Consider the following 21,859-nt stretch of genomic DNA (forward strand, 5'->3'; position numbering starts at 1 on the left):
TGTGCCATCCAGGTGCCACTAAACGAAAGAAATTAATTTTCTCACAATTACAGAGGCCAGAGGTCTGAGATCAAGATATCTGCAGGTTTGGTTTCTGGTGAGACCTCTCTCCTTGGCTATCAGGGCTTGTCGCTGTGTTTTCAGTCTCTGTTATCTGTGCCCTAATCTCTTCTTAGCAAGACACCAGTCATATCGGATTAGGGTCTACCTCTATGACCTCATTTCACATTAATTACTTCTCAAAAGAGGTAGAGTCACTTTCTCAGGTACTGGGGTTTAGGATTTCAACATATGGATTTTGGGGGATATAATTCAGCCCAAAGCAATCATGTATGATATCAACAGGAGGGCCATATATACAAATGCAGGTGCTGGTGAGTTAAGCATTATGGTAATAGGGGTCTGTGGAATTATGGTTTAAATTTTCTAGTGAAATAAGGAGCACGTGAAGAATTGGGATGTTGAAGTGGTGTTGGAAGTAAGGGACAGGATATCTATAGAGTGATTGCTTGGTAGCAGTAAGGGCCTGATTGACATTTGTGGTCATGAATTTAGTCATATGGTTGTGTATTTTCCTCTAGCTAGGTTTAGCTGTGTGGGTTTAGGTTTCTTGAAGTGTATTTGGACTTAGCCAGAGTAATGATTTTGCCAGGGAAGCAATACAAACTGAGAAAGGGGCAAGAGAGTGAAGGGTATATGTGAACGAGTGACTATAAAGACTGGCCATGACATTTGAACTAGGGAAGGAGGGGAGAGAAGGCATTAAGGGAGTAAGAGATGGTCAAAATATGGTAGGACCAATGGACTGGAGATTCTGGTGAGGTTGAAGGATAGTGGGGTCTGGATACCAAAAGGAGTGAGCTGGAAAAAGAGGAGGTGATGGTCATAGAGAGGGATGTTTGAAATTGATATTACAGAGGGGTTACCAAAATTGCTATGACAAGGCCTAGGGTATAACCATGTGAGTGTGTAGCTGAGGTGGGGTCAAGGACAATGTCACAAAAGAGAAATGGTCAGTGCTCGCTTCAGCAGCACATATACTAAAAAAAAAGAGAAATGTTCAAGGAACTGAAGGAGTCAGTGTGTCAGAATGATTATTCTTGAGCTCACTGGGAATAAAGATGGGACTACTATCATTGAGAGTGACTGTGCTCCAGGAGCTAAAACCTTTGAGAAATTGGGGTGGGGGATGAAGTTTGGTAGATGACAACAAAAATGAAGGCTATTTGGTGACAAGCCGTCAAAAACTAGAGGTTTTCAGGGATGTGGGAGAGGAATGGTCTAAAGGCAGCAATGAGAAGCAAGGAAGACCAAGGAAGACTTGAACTTCAGGCTCTGCAGTACAATGATGGTGGGGGAGAAAAATCATCTGCTCCTCTTGAGTGGGCTTCAGGGGACACAGAGTCCTCAGGAAAGATTGATTTCTGTTAGGGGAAGACAATGATGGGCACATTCAGAGAAGAGGTTGGGGATATAGAGGAATTACTGAAGGTGCATTGTGTTTTAGGAGTAGGAGAGGGGTGTGAGAAGTGAACGAAAGGGGAGATGCGGTCACAGACTTATGGGGGTTAATATGTAGGAGTTGAGGGGTGTTGTGAGGATCTTGGAGTTCTTTTGGTGACTATCAATAATGGGGATAAACATCATTTTTAGATGAGTTCTGATGGATTCAAGGCAGTTAGATTCAAGATAGATTTTGAGGTCTGGGCTACAGAAGGGTGTGTGTGTGTCTGGGACTTCCTGTTTACCCCAAGTGAAATGGAAGTTCAGTCTTATACCTAAAGCACTGGTCCATATAGTGCTCCATATTGTTCCTAGGAACAGAGATCACATAAATCTGTAATGATAAAAAAAAATGATCTAGGAACTGTGCTTCACACTCAGGATAGGACTACCCCTGGGGAAGTGGAGGGTGAGTGGACATGGGGTGAGGGTCAAGGGAACCTATATTTTTCTTTGCTGTTTTTATTCTTAAAAAAAGAGTGAATATACTCAATGTTAACAATATTCAAATCTGAGTGGTGGAAACACTGGTGTTTATTATATTTAATGCCTGGGACACTATAGGTACTCAATAAATATTATTTGTTGAATAAGGGTGGCTTTCTGCTTTAAGTTTCTCCAACAAACACAAAACTCTCAAATTAACAGGAAATGCTACAAGAGCATAGAAAAGGGAATGATGGAGACAGGTGGGGAGGGCCTGAGAAATCCTTGTGGAAAGAGTGGGTGCTGATCTATGTAGAGTATCTTTACCACCATACATGAGCCATATGGCAAATATGGGATACAAGCTAAAGACAGTCTTATCTCCATCTTACCTTAATGCTCTAAGGTTCTGGGTGATCCAGAAAGTGACCTCGAACATTTGGTCCTTTCAAGTAACTACTGGATCCTCACTTTTCTCCCCCAACATGGACACTGGGTGGTGCTGCTGTCCAAAATTTCTGCTCTATCATGGATGTATTACCTCAATTTTTAGACAGGTACTTACCTAGTCTCCTGTGGGCCAAGCAAAGTGCTAGGGATTGGGGAGATAAAGATGAATAACCTCAGTAGATCCTTCTGTGATTACCCTACTGACTACTACCATGTTCAGTGGCTGAGAAAATTGAAAATGTGACTTTTACATAGGAGAGCACCACTGTTACAGAACTGTTCAGCTGTGGGGGTGAATGACTCTGAACTGCCCACCCTCTCAGTGAGCTCCCCTCCTCCATGACCTGGCCAAGGATTAGAACAGATGCCACTGAGCATTGCTTGCAAACCATTGTTTGGTTATCACAGTGTACTTAGGCTCTATGACTATAAAAAGCCAGTTCCAGATGTTGGAAGCTAACTGGGAAAGAAAGAAGTGTTTGCTTATATTGAGGCCCCAATTATCTTGGAGGAGTGAGTAAACTTGGGAAGGAGGGAAGTGGATCCTCAGCACGAAAACAGTGGGAGAAACCGGGGAGGCAGGCAGGCGATTCCTCGGCGAATCAGAGAGGGCTTGGACAGGGTCTGGGGAGGCGGCTCCGGTATGACGTCATCAAGACACTTGCGGGGGAGAGGTCCTGAGTAGAGGGGAGACAGCCTGCTCAAGCCTAAGAGACGAAAGCGGGGGGGGAGGGGCGAAGAGGCGGGCCTGGGATCCCTCATCCAATCAGAGATGGCTGGGGGGGTTGGGGCGGGGTCTGGGGGCGGGGACCGCTCCGTGACTTATAACTGCAGGGTTCCGCGCGGGAAGGCTAAGGTCGTCCTGTGTGTGGAGTGGCGTTGGTACAGCCGTTGGCCTTTCACCCGTCTTCAAGCCATCAGGTGAGGACCTCCGGTCCCGGCGGAACCAGAAGACTATGGGGACAGGAGGGCGCAGCGGCTGGGGGGCGGAGGGGGTCGGTCTCTCAGGAACTGGTGGGGCCGGGTCGGGACGGGCGTTTTGTAACTGCGCCTCCTTGAGAGTCCACGCCTTTGTCTTCTGCGGCGCCGCCTTCTGCGCGTTGCCGGGTCCTCCCCGGGTGGGTCCTTGGAAGGCCCGAGGGGGCGGCCCCTCAGAGCGGCCTGTCCGCTGTGGCTGCACGCCCGAGGCTGAGAGGACGAGGACTTTCGGTGCTGCCCAGAATGGGCCCTCTGGGGCAGGCCCTTCGCGCTCTCCCTTTGTGGCCAAAAGGTGGGCTGCGCGCCCGACAGAGATGATGGTTATTTTAAAATGTAAGCAAACTGCTCCTGACAAACAGACCCACGCGCCCAGCCTTTTATGATCTGTTAGTCCCTGTTTCCCTACCTTGGAGACTGGCATCTGATCCCTCGTCAGAGGAGGGTCTTAGGGTGACCTCGACGGAAGGGAGGCATACTCGGGACTTGTGGCTGCTTGGGGGCCTCTCCTTTCTACTCTGGGCACTAGACCTGTCTTACCCCTACCAGGGTGGGACCAGGCACGCGCTTGAGAGCTCTGTTTTCCGGTCTCTGGGGTCTCCTATTGTTTCTTGTTGACAAATCTGGAATGGTCACAGGGCACCTCATCTCCTAACCTTTCCCTTTGCAGAGAAAATACGGTGAAATAAAAATCAACTCTACTTGTTTACCTTGTTCTGCTGAAGTCCTTGGTCTGATCGTAATTAGCTGTGTCTTCTTACAGCATTTACAAACCAGTGCCATAAGGAGCTAGTATGAGACATGTAATTAGTTATGATCAGATTAAATCCCTTCCCCTCTCTTATTGTGGCTCCTTAATCTACTGTCTTTGGGCAGATAAAATGGAAAGAAACTAGTACAACTTTTTAACCATCCTTTTTTTGTGTGTGTGCTGCTCATATCCCCCAGGAAAAGTGCCCCCCCCCCAAAGTAATTGACTAGAAAGTGAAGATGCTCAAATAGTGCTATCTCCTGTGACAATTCATCAGCTGGTTAAACCCAGTCCTTATTTTTTCTTCTCTCCCTATCTGCTCATGTGTTTCTATCACCTTCATTTTACCTTTGCTGTGACTTTAAGAGTCAGACGTATGGACTCCAGTTTCTAGAGCATCTTGGTTTCTGGTGCATCCTGATTCAGTGGCATTTACTGCTTATCAGTAATAGGGTAATGACATGGAATAAAAAGTATTCTAATAAAAACATGACATTTCTAAGATCTGCTGCTTGTTTCCTGTTGAAAATCAGCAGGTAAAATACACATTAATATTAAATGTGAAAATTTTGGCTATTACTCCTTAGACTGATAATAGTTCTACCAGATAGGTTTGTTAAATGTTTTCTTTTTCAGTCTTTCTTTTAGTCAAGATGAGTGATAAGCCAGATTTGTCTGAAGTGGAGAAGTTTGACAGGTCAAAACTGAAGAAAACTAATACTAAAGAAAAAAATACTCTTCCCTCAAAGGAAAGTAAGTCATGGGGGCTTTCTAGTTGAGACAAACAATGATGAAAGTTGATAGGTTCAGTAAATAAACTCTTCTTGTAAATTTTGCCACAAAGTAAGCAATAATTAAAGTACCAATGTATTTAATGCAACATCTAAAAATATCAAATAGTTGCTTCTTACCTGGCTCATATGAGTGGTTCTCACAAAATAGGCCCTAGTAGTAATGGGAGAATTTTTTAAAAACTTTTTTTTTTTGGTTGTTGAAAAAAATTACTAAAAGCCACATTAAAACCAATCTTGGGATATTGGACTCAGTATTATAAACATCTTAGTTTTGTCCAATTTTTGGTTATTTGCCATTTTTATGCACCTAACAATTTGGGTCTTTGATCTCATCCCTAAAGAGCTGTATAAACTTTGTGGTTTTGGCCTTCTCTACCTGAAACCCAGTGTAGCTCTTGGGTATACTCAGGTCTCCCAGGGATCAAGGGATCAGTTTTGCCCTCCTGACTTACAATCTGCTGGAGAAACTCCAAACCAAGGGGCACATTTTTTCATGTCAGCATTATTTGAAAGTTAGTCAAAATTGTCTGAAATGGTATATCTTTCAAATTGTATAGGGATAGATAAATCTGAAGAAAATGCTCCAGTTCCTCTTCATTCTTAAAATAACATATGGAAAAAATGGCAACAGCATAGATCTACCTCTTAAATGGGAAAAAACCCTGCAGTTGATGTAGATTCTAATGAACATTCAGGTGGTTTACACACACACACACACACACACACACACCTGTAAGCAGGTATGGGAGCCTTCAGTGACTCGGAAAAGTGCTTTTGGGGAAGAAACTTACTCTTAGGAAAAAACCTTCTTAATGATTTTTTTATGTTTGTTTTTTCCCCCAGCTATCCAGCAGGAGAAAGAGTGTGTTCAAACTTCATAAGATGGGAATCTCCTTCCACAAGCGGTTTTCAACAATGCCTGAGTGTCTCGGTTTGGGGCTTGTTTTTTTGTAAACCTATGTGCTTGTAGAGATTTTAGGCACCTTCTGATGCTTCACACCCATACTCCCTGGCTAAGATGTCAGGAGTAGCCAATGTTCCCTTACATTCATTTTTAAACTTTCCATTGATGCATAAACTCCAGCTGGCAGATGTCCATAATCCCACCATTGATGACCTTTGTGTGTGATGTTCTTCTACCCCCTACAGGATAAGCTACTTTTCACCTTCTACAATGGGTGTCTCCATTGCTCCATAATCTTCATGAAGGGGCATGGGTTTGCAGATTTTCACAGTTTATTTTCATTTCTAATGTGGCAATAAAATAATAAATCAAATCAATACATTAAGGCTCCTGTGGTTCATTCCTAGTGGTCTTCTAAAGAATGGAAGTACCAAGGGTACTCTTTTTAGCCAAACAAAATGGTTGCAGGAAAGACACTTTGGCAGATCATTCACATGGATAGGCTCTCCGCTGTTCAGGTGCAGTGGGTACTGTCTTAGTGATGCTAGGTGCTTTTTCCTTAGAGTTGGAATCATACAATTCGAGACCTTGGAAGAAGAGGTCATGTGGACTAGTCCCCTAATCCCAGAAATGAAATGAAAACATCTGAAGTGATGATCTAAGGTGAATAAGAGCTGGAATTCTAGCTGGGCTGTCTTGCTTTCTCAATGTGCTTTTAAATTTAATGGAAGGAGATGCCTAAGGCTGGTAATATCTGCAGAAGGGCATAGGAAGCACATGCTAGCACACACTGTGCTAAGCATATCACATCTTACTATTGAGCAGAAACTCAGAAATATAATACCTGCTGATGACCCACAGCATTGAACCTCTTGGTCTCCTTGTCCTGAACAAAATTCACTATCTTAATGAATCAAGTATTGGGTATTCATGGTGAGCATAAGTGTTATGGACTAAATTGTTCTCCCCCACCCCCCCAAAAATTCATATGTTGAAGCCCTAACCCCCAATATGACTGGATCTGGGGATAGGGTATTTAGGAGGTAATTAAGGTTAATTGAGGTGCTAAGGGTGGGGCCCTAATCTGATAGAACTGTGGCCTTAAAAGAAGAGGAAGAAGCACCGGAGATTGCTCTCCCTGCCATGTGAGGACACAAGGGAGTGGCCATCTGCAAGACAGGAAGAGAGTTCTCCGCAGAAACTGAGCCTGCAGGACTTTGTTCTGGGACTTCTATCCTTCAGAACTGTGAGAAAATAAATTTCTCTTGTTTAGGCCACCCAGTTTATGGTGCTTTTTTATGGCAACTCAAACTAATACAATAAGGAATACATATAAATTGGCAAGCTCTGATATCTGCCCTTAAACAATACTTTTATCTCTTAAAATTTATAAGAACCAATCACCTATAATGCCACCAATTAAAAGTATCAATATTTGAGTGTATGACAATCCAGACTGGTCTATTAATATTCATATATTTTCCTACAAAAAGTGATTATGCTGTCTGTACCTATTTGCAACCTCAATTATTATCTTACCATCTCCTTTCAAGGGCTGATATCCTTAAATAATCACTGGGTTTACAGGAAGTGGAAGCTGTTTTCAATAACATAAATTTCAATAAGTAAAACGGTAGTTGGGTTCACTCTGATTAAATGTCAGTTAGGTAACACAATCACGAGGCCAGAAGATTTCAGAGTTTGAAGTAACCATGTTGGTCATCAATACCTTACCTCTTGCCTGAAGTAATTATCTGGCAGAGTCACTCAGCTTCTTGCTGTGACAGGCTGCTTACACTGTGCCCAAACCTGCCTTCCTATAGCTTCTATACAATAGTCCTAGGACTGTGTCCTGGAGACCCAAACAGTGTAGTTGTCCCTCCTCAAATATTTGAAGTCAGCTGTTGTATGTCTGCCTCTATATCTCCAGGGCTTCTCCTGATGACATTTCCCCTATCCTTTGAATCCAACTTACATGAATGGGGAACATCCTGGTTGCTGATGTGCTCAAGTTTGCTCATGATGAGATCTCTTTGCATCCTGATTCTGTCATCCAAAACATTTGCTCTCCTTTCAACACTGATATTTGTAAATATGAGAAACATACTGTATATCCATGATAGATTCAGCAACCTCTGTATTTGCATATCATTTAGACTGCATTTGCACAAGATTAGGATTATTTCAAAGGGCCTGACAGAAAGAATGAATGTTGTCAGGTGACCTAGGATTGGATAATAACCCATTGTTCAGTTGCATCTGTTAATAATAGTTTCATTAACATTGATTCTATCTTGAGCAGTGTGTTAGGCTGAGATGAGAGGTACATGGTGGCAGGTGAAAGATGTAGCTACTGAGTACTCATACAGACAGGAGATGGGAAAAACAATTGCTCACCTAGAGTAGTTTTACTCAGCATTTTTTTTTTTAAAGTAGGCTCCATGCCCATTGTAGAGCCCAAAGTGGGGTCTGAACTCAAGATCCTGACCTCAAGATCTGAACTGAGATCCAGAGTGGAATGCTTAACCAACTGAGCCACCCAAGTGCCCCTCAGCATTTCTTAAATATATAATGTGGGGCAACCCTTCTAGTTACTAGATCCACTTACCTGTCTAACCAGAGCCATAGTTTTCCCCCAATAAACTCACTAATAGTAGGGATTGAGATTTAGGGCCCTGAACAAACAAGGGAGGAAAAATATATTTTTCCTCCTCAGTCTCTAAGGGCGAACACCCAGAACACTTACTGGTTCACACTTATCACCTGCTCCCCCTTTGAGCCAATGGTTGTGGTTCAGGATCTGCAGGTCCTTCATTGGCTGAACCAGTGGAGGGTGGGGCTTGGGCTACTCTGATTGGATATTCCCATCATCCCATGAATCATAACTACAGGTTCTGAAGCTTTGCATTTTAAAAAACAAAAGAATATTAAAAAAAATTCAAAAGAGTATAGACCAGAAAACAATAGAATTGGACAAATCTGAGCTAGTTAGACTATTCAGTTCTAGGAAGCTTGAAAAAGGCACTATTTTATGAGCTTCCTGATTTAGCTCATTTCTGTACTGTGTTTGGATCTTTGGTTATTTATTTAAATGACCTCCACAGTAGGGGTCGTGTTGAAAAAAAGTCTATATGGGGTATTTTGTTTTATGAACAATGTTTCCCCCAGTTTGATGCTTGTAATTTATTATCTACAGCAGTAAAGCTGTTTCTCTTACTTAAAAAGTCTTTTCTGTAATGTGACACCAAATTTATTAATATTTGAAGTAGAATTTTTGTATTATCCTTTATAAATGGGACTTCTCAGAAATCTGTTTAGCACACATTCTTCAATAGGTTTTGCCATCATATTATATTTTCTTGAAATAAGAAGGAAGGATTTTTTTTCATTATCTGGAACTATTTTATTAGCAGTAGAATTACCTGATCCTTGAAGGTTTGATAAGACACACCCATGGAAGCCAGGCCATTTGGGACCATAGCTCATTGATGACCTCTATTTCTTCAATTCTTCTTTATTTGATTCAATTTCTATAATTGGTTTGGTTTTATAATTTCCTTGGTTCAAATTTTAAACTGTTTTGCATTCATACATGTAGAAATATGTTTGCATGTATCATAAAAGATTCCAAAAGGGTTGGAGTTTTAATTTTAAAATATTTCCCATTTTATTGATAACTTTTCTCTCCTTAAGGAGGTTTCTTAGAGAATTAGGTTAATATATGTTTTTCATCCAATAGCTCTTATATGTATTAATCAATATTAGCATTTAAAGTATTTTTAGGAGCTAAGTTTTGATAAGAAAACTTTAAACGTGGTACATGTTTAAGGATTTAAAACTGTATCTGTAAGTATTTTCATTTCTGTATATGTTCTAATTTTGGAGATGGTGGTTTTGCCATTTCTTTCCCAAATCACGGAGAGTTCTTATCAGAACTGAAGACACTGGTTAGTAAGCAGTTCCCTTGATTGTGGGAGCACTCTGGTAGCTATGTCAGAGTTTCTCCTCGAGACATAGTGGCCACCCAGTAGATTGTGGATTAGAGGTGAAATGGACAATTTTTGGCACAGCCATAGTGCTGGAGGTATAACTTTGGTTAGGAAGGTCACATTCTACCAAGGGACTAAAACTGATATTCTACAATTTAGGTGATTTGAGTGATATATTTTTTAAAAGATTTATTTATTTGAGAAAAGAGGAGAAAGAAAGAGGTGGAGAGAGATAGAGAGTTAGAGCGCAGTGGGGAGGAGCAGAGGGAGAGGGAAAGAATCTCAAGCAGACACCCTGCTAAGGGGGGTGGTGCTCCACAAGGGGCTAGATTTCACCACCCTGAGATCATGATCTGAGTAGAAATCAAGAGTCAGATGCTGAAACAACTGAGCTAACCAGGCAAACTTGAGTGATAATTTTTTTAAAGTTTTCATTATATAGGCATCATTTAGCTGCTATTCTCAGAAGACATTTTGCTCTTTGTGGCATCTTACAAAGATTTTCTAACTGATGTCCCAAGAAGTTTAGAGGGCACCAGAATTCCCTCTCTGATTATCCGATGTGATGTTAAGCTCGAGGGTATGCAATCACAGGGGACACAGCCTGGCATAGAGCCCCACTTCCTTGCATTGCATTTTGTCCAATCAGATATGGAGGTTGCCTGTGACATCAGGAAATGCAGCAACTATAAATGGGCCAGCGTCCCTCAGCAGCCCCCATTGTCCTTCCTTCTGAGCTGTCGGGAAGGCGAGCCCCATATGGCTGAGCCTGGCTGTGAGACCTCCTCTGAGGAAAGCCTGAGCATGGAGGAGCCCAAGGCAGTGGACCCGAAGAGCCTGAAGCAGGAGCAGCCGAGGTGCCAATACTGCCGCTGCCACAACAGTTTCACCACCTACTTCCCCAGGGTTCTGAAGCAGGTTCACGAGGGCCTGAGCCTCTCGCAGAAGACCGTGAGCACCTTGGATTCGTTCGTCAAGGACATCTTCGAGCACATCGCGGATGAAGCCTCTCGCCTGGCCCGCTCCACCAAGCGCTCCACCATCACCTCCAGGGAGATCCAGACAGCCGTGCGCCTGCTGCTGCCAGGAGAGATTGGCAAGTTCGCCATGTCCGAAGCCAGCAAGGCCATCATCAGGTACACTTTCCGCCAATGAGCTGCCTCAGGACCGCCTGACCACCTTTCAAACCAAAGGCTCTTTTCAGAGCCACCTTAATTGGCACAAAAAGACCTGTAGCTCTAAAAAGCGGGACAAACTCTATAGTTTCTGTTCTTGGGGCATTCTGCGGATATTTAAAGTATTTTTTTCTTCCTCTGCCACTCCCCCTGCTTGTGCACTCTTTCTCTCAGTCTCTCTCCATCAAATAAATAAATAAAATCTAAAAAGAAAAAAAACCCACTGGGTGGCTCAGTGGGTTAAGCATCTGCCTTGGGCTCAGGTCATGATCCCAAGGTCCTGGGATTGAGTCCTGTATTGGGCTCCTTGCTCAGCGGGGAGTCTGCTTCTTCCTCTCCTCCCTGCTTGTGCTCTCTCTTGCTATCTCTATTTCTCCCTCCCACCACCTCCGTCAAATAAATAAATAAAATCTGAAAAAATAAAGTACTCTTACCATGAACAAAACATGATCAGCCCTACGTTAATATATATTTGACTGCAATTTATTCCTTCGGCATTTGTGGACTCTCCTTAACCTTTCCCAAGCAGTCATTTCTGTTAGATATTTCTGTAGGTCAGCCTCAATAGGGGTTATTTTTGTTATAATGATATTCACCCTTTTCTCTCTCATTCTCTCATGAGCTTGTGGTGAATTTTCCAGAGGTTTGTTATGGATGAAATGGCGACAGACAAAGTGCAGAAGCTGATATAAGAATCCACCTGACTTCTATTAGGCGAGTTATTGAAGAGTTTTTTAAATATCTGAAGCAACATCAATCTCCTCTATGCTTTTATAGAAAAAAATATTTTCATATGCCTTTGAAATTTATGTTAACATGATATAATGGGTTCTTACTACAATTTTTAAATGGATTCTGCAATAAATTTCTGCCATAATGTTTTGTACAGTAAATATTGGCAGATATTATTGACATAATAGCTTCGGTGGTTCCTCCTTATTTATTTATTTTTTGTTTGTTTTGTTTTGTTTTATCAGGTCTTTTATTTCAACAGCAGAGAAAGTAGTACTCTCATATTTGTGATAATATCACCCTAGCACTATACAATATTTTTCAGTTTACATATATTTTCACAGGTACTATCTTATCTGGTTTTTAGAAAAATGCTATTATAACGACTTGATTACAGAAGACATTCAGGTCCAGAGAGCACAGAGTCACATTGAATTGGTCATCTTCTTAATCTTCCCCCCGCAACCCAACATTCTTACTACATAAAGATTGAAAATATGGCTCATTCATTCACTCAACAAAATTCTTGGTATCTACTATATGTCTGGAACAGACACTGCAAATATGTCTATGAGTAAAAAACCATGCCTGACTTCAGGTTGCCTTTGCTTAGAGTCTGCTAAGCTTCCTGTTTATTTTTCAAAGTGTAAAGTTTCCCAAGACAAAGCTGTTCTAGATATTTACTCATTTGCAGTGCAATCAGATCAACTAAAACTATTTAGGCTCTTTTATAGTGTTTAAATCTTTTTAAACTTTAATTTCCAAATATTTACAAATACTTTTCGACTGTAATGCTGATAAAAAACTTCCTTGTCACTTTCTGGTTCTATTAAGAAATGATAGTAGCATTTCATCATCAAAGGTGGTATTAAGATTTTGTTTGAGATCTATGTGCTTAGAATAACAATTTTGGTTTTCTAAGCCATTTCAGGTACTTATTAGGTATCAAACATACCCTTTCAGCAGCGTTAGCAACCATTGCGAAAACTATTTTCTCTTGGTTTATTAGAGTAAATTATAGATTTTCCAATATTAAAATTTCCTTAAATTTGTGGAAGGGAACCCCTTCATTGGAGGCACTTTGAAGAAGTATGTAGTAACTCCTGGGTGGCTCAGTCGGTTAAGCGTCTGCCTTCGACTCAGGTCATGATACCAGGGTCCTGGGATTGAGCCCTGCATCAGGCTCCCTGCTCCACGGGAAGACTGTTTCTCCCTGTCCCTCTCCCCCTACTTGTGTTCCCACTCTTGCTGTGTTTCTTTCTCTCTGTCAAATAAATAAAAATTTAAAAATCTTAAAAAAAAGAAGTATGTAGCCCAGAGATTTTTTGTTTCAAAATCCTGTGAGTTTATAAAATAAGAGTATGCTCAATTGAAGTACCTTTTTTTATTGGCAGTCTACTGATGTTAAATCAAGGTCAACCTACTAAGTTGTTCCTTCCCTTCTCCCTTTCTTTATATGCATGCTCTAGAATTTTCATTTTTGCCCAAATGGCCTGTATTTGAATTAGGCTCCACTTGATATCAAAAGTTGTTTGCTTTCAGATGTTTTTCATCACTTTACATTCTTGTCATATTTTAAAATTCACACATAAATTATTTTACAACTTGCTTAACCAATCTTCATGTTCAATTTTATTAGAACTGTTTAATACAGTCATTTTAAGATTTTATTTTCCCTTGCTTGCTACTTCTGCATTGAGGTCTTCCTGATCACCTAATTTAAAGTACTGCTCTTTCCCTCATCATGTATATAAATATATATTTAGTATATATAATAAATATATTTATTTTGTTCTCCATGGAATTATTTTGTTCACAATCTGTTTCCTTTTTTCCTTACTTATTATCTTTGATTTACACCTGGTATGTGAACTTCCTGAGAAGAGAGACCTTGTCTCATTTGCTGTCATATATCAGGAGTGAGAACCATGTATGGCACTTGGTAGGGACTCAGTGTTTGTTGAATAAATATGTGAAGATGGATAAGAGCAGATGTTCTAGGGTCCCAGAAGCAGCAGTGATGGGTTGGGAAAGAAAAGCCTAACTGCAGTAAGTTGAGGAGTGAGTGGTAGATGAGGAATGGAGATAGAAATAGGGTACACCTTCAAAGAAAAGGGATACCAGTCAGTAAGTAGGAAGAGAGTGTTAATGGTATCACAGAAGAGGGTTTTTAAAAAACTTTTTATTGTTATGTTAATCACCATACATTACATCATTAGTTTTTGGTGTAGTGTTCCATGATTCATTGTTTGTGCCTAACACCCAGTGCTCCACGCAGAATGTGCCCTCTTTAATACCCATCACCAGGCTAACCCATCCCCCTACCCCCCTCCCCTCTAGAACCCTTAGTTTGTTTCTCAGAGTCCATCATCTCTCATGGTTAGTCTCCCCATCCGACTTACTCCCCTTCATTCTTCCCCTCCTGCTAACTTCTTCTTCTTTTTTTTTCTTAACATATATTGCATTATTTGTTTCAGAAGTACAGATCTGTGATTCAACAGTCTTGTACAATTCACAGTGCTCACCATAGCACATACCCTCCCCAATGTCTATCACCCAGCCACCCCATCCCTCCCACCCCCCACCACTCCAGCAACCCTCAGATTGTTTCCTGAGATTAAGAATTCCTCATATCAGTGAGGTCATATGATACAGGTCTTTCTCTGATTGACTTATTTCACTCAGCATAACACCCTCCAGTTCCATCCACGTTGTTGCAAATGGCAAGATCTCATTCCTTTTGATGGTTGCATAATATTCCATTGTGTATATATACCACTTCTTCTTTATCCATTCATCCGTCGATGGACATCTTGGCTCTTTCCACAGTTTGGCTATTGTGGACATTGCTGCTATAAACATTGGGGTGTATGTACCCCTTTGGATCCCTACATTTGTATCTTTGTGGTAAATGAAGAGGATTTTTTTTTTTTTTAGGATTGGGAGAGATAGGACGATGTCTAGAGGTAGTCAGTAATACTGGCTGAATCTCAGTTAATGGTATTGCTGTTACATTATCATCACCATACCTCTACCATAGGAATTTCCATAAAATACCCCTTTCATCAGAACCCCAGTGCACCAGTTCTCTATTCCTCCACTTGGGCTGCGAGTTCTGCATCAAGATAGCATTCTACCGAGCTCTGTCATTTATAGGCTGTGTGGCATTCGGCGGCTTGCTTAATTTCTCTGAAACTTAATTTCCTTTTCTCTTCATTGGAATGACCCACACCTATTTTAACAGGATAAAGAAAGCTGGCTTGGGGCCTCTCTCCAACCCCACTCCTGGCAGTCCTTTAAGAAGGCCCAGCCTCCATGGCCACGGCCCTGTGTTTTGATTTTTACTGCAGAGAGGTGCTGGGCCCTGTCCATTCTGCATGAGTCCTGGGCAATTAAATGCTGCTTCTTAATCAAACTCTGACTGTAGAGTTCTTTGTTCCAGGCGCTGACAACACAAAGCACCAGCAATAGGGAACATTTCAGGAGGACTTACTAGGAGTCAGGTGTCAGGAGCTTTATATGCAGGTATTTTTAATCTAAGAAACACATAATGCCTCATATATACTAGAAATATTTCTAAGCACTTCAAATGTGGTAACTCATTTAACCCTCTAAGAGTCCCATCTTCCAGACGGGGAGACTAAGGCACAGAAAGATGAAGTAAGTTGCTCAGTGTCAAGCAGCTAGTCAGCAGAAGAGATAGGATTGGAAACCAGACCGCCTGGCTCTAGGTTTTGGGCCCTCACACCACTACAGTGTAAAGCTGGCTTCAGCTTGACAAGAGTCCAGTGAAGCTGCTACTATTATTCTCCTCCATTTTCCCCTGAGGCTCAGAGAAATTAGGTTACTTTCCTAAAGTCACACAGCTGGTAAGTGGTAGACCAGGTTTGAATGAGGTTTCTCTGACTCGGAAGCTTATAACCATTTGGATGGCATGTAAAGTCCTTCCTCTAACAGTTTCAAGCTTTTGGTTCATGTGCATATCACCAATCCAATTGTTTATTGAATAGAGCTATTTTAAGGAACTTATTTTCAAGTTTGAAAACATTTTCCTAAGCCATATATCTGCAACGTCACAGGATAACATGGTGTTCGTATAATTTAAATTCACACTAAGTAAACTGCTTAACTGTAAGAAAAAAATGTGTGTGCCATTTAAAACCATCTCGTGTGCCTGCAGAGGCACGTATACCACACTTGGGGATGTATTGCCTTCCATAACACTTTTCACCCACGGCCCACCCTTCATCCCCAAAGTTCTGTTCAGACCCCTTTTCCTAAAAACCACAGGAGATGTTGGTTTCCTTCCTGGACTCAGAGAGACGTACATTGAGTGGAGTTCCTAGGCTGCTCACAACCCACTGGTCAGAACATTACTTGCATTGCAGTGATGTTTGGTGGGGGGAGGTGGACGGCTAGTTCCAGGGAATCATTCACCGAACACAGCAGAGCTAACGAAAACACTGATCAACTCTTTTAGATCGTTTTAGTTTTGTGGCAAAACACTGCTGTCTTAGGAAGGAGAAGAGTAGCAGAGTGGGCTCTCTATTAAAACATGTGCTGAAGAACAGGAGGGGCCAACTGGTTAAGGGCCTGCCGGGGTTGGCAGGATAGCCTTGGATGGTGCTCGAAAGATATGTCAGAGATCTCAACCCACCACAGTTGTCAGTAAAACACGTGTGGCGAGGAGTGCAAAAGCAAGCCATGTACACCTTTTCTGCCAAGGCTAAAACCTCACAGGAGAAGGGAGTGTGGGAGGGTGCTTAGCATCCAACAAAGCCCTCCTTATACCCACTTCCCAGGGACCTGGTTGATGGAAATTAACCAGACTGTGAAGAGGAAGGCCAGGGCTGGCTGAATGGGCTGCCTTCCTGTGCCATGTGGGAGGAAATTATACAGTCCAAATTTATTGAGTGCTCATTACCTCTCTTGAGCTAAGCATTTTACTTCCACCATCTCATTTAATGCTCATAACCACCCTCTGAGGTGGGTACTACTTTCATTCCCTTTTTTACCGATGAGACAACACAGGCTCAGGCAACTTCCCTAAGTGGCACACAACTGGTAGATTGTAAAGCTGGGATTTGTACCCAGGTCGGTCTGACTTCAAATCATGTAAAACCAGGCCATATCCTGCAGACTGAAACGGATACTTAGGATGTTTCCATATCTTGGCTGTCGTAAATGATGCTGCAATGAACATGTTAGTGCCCATTCATTGTACCCGTTTTCTCTGGTAAATACCCCCAAAGTGGAATGGTTGCATCATATGGTACTTCTAAGTTTTTGAGGAACCTCCATGCTGTTCTCTACAGTGGTTGCACCAATTTATGTTCCATACATTAAATTACCAACAGTGCACGAGACTTCCTTTTTCTCTCCATCCTTACAAGCATTTGTTATTCCTTGTCTTTTTGATTATAGCCATTCTAACAAGTGTGAAGTTTTACCTCATTTTGCTTTTGATTTGTCTTTCCCTGATTAGTGATATGGAAGACATTTGCATGTACCTGTTGGGCGTCTGTAAGGCTTCTGTGGAAAAATGTCTATTCAGATCTTTTGCCCAATTTTTAATCAAGTTGTTTGATTTTTCTTTTTTCTGCTTTTGAGCTTTTGGAACTGATTATATATTTTGGATATTAACCCTTTATCAGATACATGATTTGTAAATATTTTCTCCCTTTGGGTAGGTTGCAATTTCATTTTGTTGACGATTTCTTTGCTGTGCAGAAGTTTTTTAGTTTGATGTACTCCCATTTGTTTCAAACAGTCCATGTGAAGTTGTAGTTTATTCCAGATTTCCAACATGAAACTTTTTTTTTTTAGAAAAGGGAGAGAGAGAGAGAGAGAGAGAGAGGGTAGGAGAGAAGGGGGAAGGGCAGAGGGAGAGGGAGAGATTCCCAAGCAGGCTCCAAGCTCAGGCGGAGCCCGAAGTTGGGCTGGATTTCACAACCTTGAAATCATGACCTGAAATCTATAGGTAAACTACACTTTCACATGGAATGTTTGAAAGTTTTTCTGGTGGCCATCTCAAGAAATTTAGAGGCTGCCTGATTCCCACTCTGATTGAAGTGACGTCAAGCTCGAGGGCTTGTAATCACATCTGACAAGACCGGGCTCAGTGACCCGCTTCCTTGCATTGCATTTTGTCCAATCAGGGCTTGCCCGTGACGTCAGGAAATGCAACAACTATAAATGGGCCAACGCCCCTCAAGCCGCCGCCAGTGTCCTTCCTTCCGAGCTGTCGGGAAGGCGAGCCCCACATGGCTGAGCCTGGCTGTGAGACCTCTTCTAGGGAATGAGTGGGCACCGAGGAGCCCACTGCAGCCGACCGGAAGAGCCCGAAGCAGAAGCAGCCGAGGCGCCGAGCCCGCCGCCGCCACTGCCCCCACAAACAGCTTCACCAGCTACCTCCCCAGGGTTCTGAAGCAGGTTCACGAAGCCCTGAGCCTCTCGCAGAAGACCGTGAGCGTCATGGATTCTTCGTCAAGGACATCTTCGAGCGCATCGCCGATGAGGCCTCTCGCCTGGCTTGCTCCACCAAGCGCTCCACCATCACCTCCAGGGAGATCCACACAGCCGTGCGCCTGCTGCTGCCCGGGGAGATTGGCAAGTTCACCGTGTCCGAGGCCAGCAAGGCCATCATCAGATACACCTTCTGCCAGTGAACTGTCTCCAGACCGCCTGACTACCTCACAAACCAAAGGCTCTTTTCAGAGTCACCTCACTTGGCACAAAAAGACCTGTAACTCTCCAGAGACCCACCTACTCTAGCGTTTGGACCTGTGCCATTCTTCCCATCCTTATAACACTTTTGTCGTTTATGAAGCATTACCAGTTGTATCAACCCCACTTTAGTGTATGTCTTTAGTGCAAAATGTTCTGAGAAAAATCATTGATATACTTTAACTTTAACCATATTTCATTCACTTGCTTACCTAAAGTGTCATTCCTATCAGTTATGTTTCTAGATCTATCTGCCTTTACAAGTTAAATGTAAGGCCAAATCTGTTTTTGTAATACATTTTTTAAAGATTTTATTTATTTATTTGAGAGAGAGAATGAGATAGAGAGAGCATGAGAGGGGGAGGGTCAGAGGGAGAAGCAGACTCCCCACTGAGCGGGGAGCCCGATGCAGGACCCGATCCCGGGACTCCAGGATCATGACCTGAGCTGAAGGCAGTCACTTAACCAACTGAGCCACCCAGGCGCCCTTGTAATACATTTTTAAAAACCTTTCCACTCTCATTAGTCCAAGAACATATAGTGAAATCATCCAGAGTTTCTTTCTTTTTTAAATTTAAATTTTAGTTGGTGAACATAAGGTGCAATATTGGTTTCTCGAGTAGAATTCAGTGCTTCATCACTAACATACAACACCCAGTGCTCATCACATCACATGCGCTCCTTAATACCCATCACCCATTTAGCCCATCCCCCACCCACCTCCCTCCATCCCTCCATCAACCCTCAGTTTGTTCTCTATCCTTAAGAGTCTCTTATGGTTTGTTTCCCTCTCTCCTTTTTTTCCTTTCCCTCTTCCCATATGTTCATCTGTTTTCTTTCTTAAATTTCACAGGAGTGAGATCATACGCTATTTGTCTTTCTCTGACTGACTTATTTCACTGAGCGTAATACACTCTAGCTCCATCAATGTTGGTGCAAATGGCAAGATTTCTTTTTTTTTTTTGATGGCTGAGTAATTGTCCATTATATATATATATATATATATATATATATATATATATATATACCACCTCTTCTTTATCCATTCATCAGTTGATGGACATCTGGGCTCTCTCCATAGTTTGGCTATTGTTTATAATGCTGCTATAAACATCAGGGTGCATATACCTTTTGGAAGCTGTATTTTTGTATCCTTTGAGTAAATAACCAGTATGCAACTGCTGGATCATAGGGTAGCTCTATTTTTAACTTTTTGAGGATCCTCCATATTTTTTCCAGTGTGGCTGCACCAGTTTGCATTCCCACTGACAGTACAAGAGGGTTCCCCTTTCTCCACATCCTCGCCAACTTCTGTTGTTTCCTGTGTTGTTAATTTTAGCCATTCTGACAGATGTGAGGTGGTATCTCATCATGGCTTTGATATGTATTTCCCTGATGGTGAGCGATGTTGAGCATCTTTTCATGTATCTGTTAGCCTTCTGGATGTCTTCTTTGGAAAAGTGTATCTTCATGTCTTCTGCCCATTTCTTAACTGGATTTTTTGTTTTTTGGGTGTTGAGTTTCGTAAGTTCTTTACTGATTTTGGATACTAACCTTTTACCAGATACGTTGTTTGCAAATATGTTCACCCATTCCACAGGCTGTCTTTTAGTTTTGTTGATTCTTTCCTTTGCTGTGCAGAAGCTTTTTATCTTGATGAAGTACCAATATTTCATTTTTGCTTTTGTTTCCCTTGGCTTCAGTGACATGTCTAGTAAGAAGTTGTGTATGGTGATTAACATAATAAAAAAAAAGAAAATAAAGAAAAAAAGAAGTTGCTATGGTTGAGGTCAAGGAGGATTCTGCCTGTGTTCTCCTCTAGGATTTTGATGGTTTCCTGTCTCACATTTAGGTCTTTCATCCATTTTGAATTTCTTTTTGTGTATGGTATAAGAAACTGGTCCAATCTCATCCCTCTGCCTGTTGCTGTCCAGTTTTCCCAACACCAGTCGTTGAAGAGACTGTCTTTTTCCCATTGGATATTCTTTCCTGCTTTGCTGAAGATTAGTTGACCATATAGTTATGGTTCCATTTCTGGGTTTTCTCTCCTATTCCATTGATCTACGTGTCTGTTTTTGTGCCAGTACCATACTGTCTTGATCACTACAGATTTGTAATGTAGCCTGAAATCTGGAATCATGATGACTCCAGTTTTGCTTTTCTTTTTCAAGATTGCTTTGGCTCTTCGGGGTCTTTTGTGGTTCCATACAATTTTTAGGACTGTTTATTGTAGCCTTGTGAAAAACGCTTGTGGTATTTTGATAGGGATTGCATTAAATGTGTAGATTGTTTTAGGTAGGATAGACATTTTAACAATGTTTGTTCTTCGAATCCCTGAGTGCGGAATACTTCTCCATTTCTTTGTGTCCTCTTCAATTTCTTTCATAAGTGATCTATAGTTTTTAGAGTACAGATCTTTTACCTCTTTTGTCAGGTTTATTCATAGGTATCTTATTGTTTTTGGTGTAATTGCAAATGGGATCGATTCCTTGATTTCTTTTTATGCTGCTTTGTTATTGGTGTATAAAAATGCAACAGATTTCTGCACATTGATTTTATATCCTGTGACTTTGCTCTATTCATGTATGAGTTCTAGCAACCTTTATGGTGGAGTTTTCGGTTTTCTACATAGAGTATCATGTTATCTGCAAATAGTGAAAATTTGACTTCTTCCTTGCTGATTTGGATGCCTTTTATTTCTTTCTGTTTTCTGATTGCTGAGACTAAGACTTCCAGTACTATGACTTTTCTTATGTATTTTATTTTTTTAAGGTTTTATTTATTTACTTGAGAGAGAGAGAGCACGAGCAGGGGAGGGACAGAGGGAGAAGCAGAATCCTCGCTGAGCAGGGGGCCTGATGCGGGGCTTGATCCCAGGACCCTGGGACCTGAGCTGAAGGCAGATGCTTAACCAACTGAGCCACCCAGGTGCCTTTCCAGTACTATGTATTCATGATTTTATCTATTTGGGTCCTTTCTCTTTTGTTTTTGATAAGTCTGGCTAGGGGTTTATCAATTTTCTTAATTCTTTTGAAGAATTAGCTCATAGTTTTCTTAATCTGTTCTACTGAGGTTTTTTTGTTTCTATTTCATTTATTTATTCTAAACTTTATTAGTTCATTTCTTCTGCTGGCTTGAGACTTTATTTGCTGTTCCCTTTCTGGCTACTTTAGGTGTAAGGTTAAGTTGTATATTTGAGACTTTTTTTGGTTCTTCAGTTAGGCCTGTATTGCATTATACTCTCCTGTTAGGATGCCTTTGCTTCATCCCAAAAGTTTTGGACTGTCGTGTTTTCATTTTCATTTGCTTTCGTGTATTTTTTGTAGTTCTTCTTTAATTTCCTGGTTAACACATTCTTTAGTAGGATGTTCTTTAACCTCCATGTATTTGAGGGCTTTCCAATTTTTTTTGTGGTTGACTTCAAGTTTCATGAT

General features: G+C 41.5%; 2 protein-coding genes and 1 pseudogene across 2 annotated transcripts in view; all 3 read left to right on the forward strand.

The window, feature by feature from the left end:
* The first annotated feature begins 3,168 nt into the window (after nucleotides 1-3,168).
* On the forward strand, nucleotides 3,169-6,184 carry TMSB15B (thymosin beta 15B). Its single transcript, XM_027609133.1, has 3 exons — nucleotides 3,169-3,300; nucleotides 4,742-4,858; nucleotides 5,743-6,184. Exons 2-3 carry the CDS (start codon nucleotides 4,759-4,761, stop codon nucleotides 5,778-5,780), a joined length of 138 nt encoding a protein of 45 aa, XP_027464934.1. The 5' UTR covers nucleotides 3,169-3,300; nucleotides 4,742-4,758; the 3' UTR covers nucleotides 5,781-6,184.
* A 4,367-nt stretch (nucleotides 6,185-10,551) lies between these two features.
* LOC113933884 (histone H2B type 1-A-like) overlaps nucleotides 10,552-21,859 on the forward strand; it is a 98,426-nt gene continuing 87,118 nt past the window's right edge. Inside the window, exon 1 of the mRNA XM_035725851.1 lies at nucleotides 10,552-10,928. Coding sequence (XP_035581744.1) covers nucleotides 10,552-10,928 — 377 coding nt within the window. The remainder of the gene's footprint in view (nucleotides 10,929-21,859) is intronic.
* LOC113930757 lies at nucleotides 17,963-18,367 on the forward strand (annotated as a pseudogene).

This window comes from Zalophus californianus, chromosome X, assembly GCF_009762305.2.
Source record: "Zalophus californianus isolate mZalCal1 chromosome X, mZalCal1.pri.v2, whole genome shotgun sequence".
NCBI lineage: Eukaryota > Metazoa > Chordata > Mammalia > Carnivora > Otariidae > Zalophus > Zalophus californianus.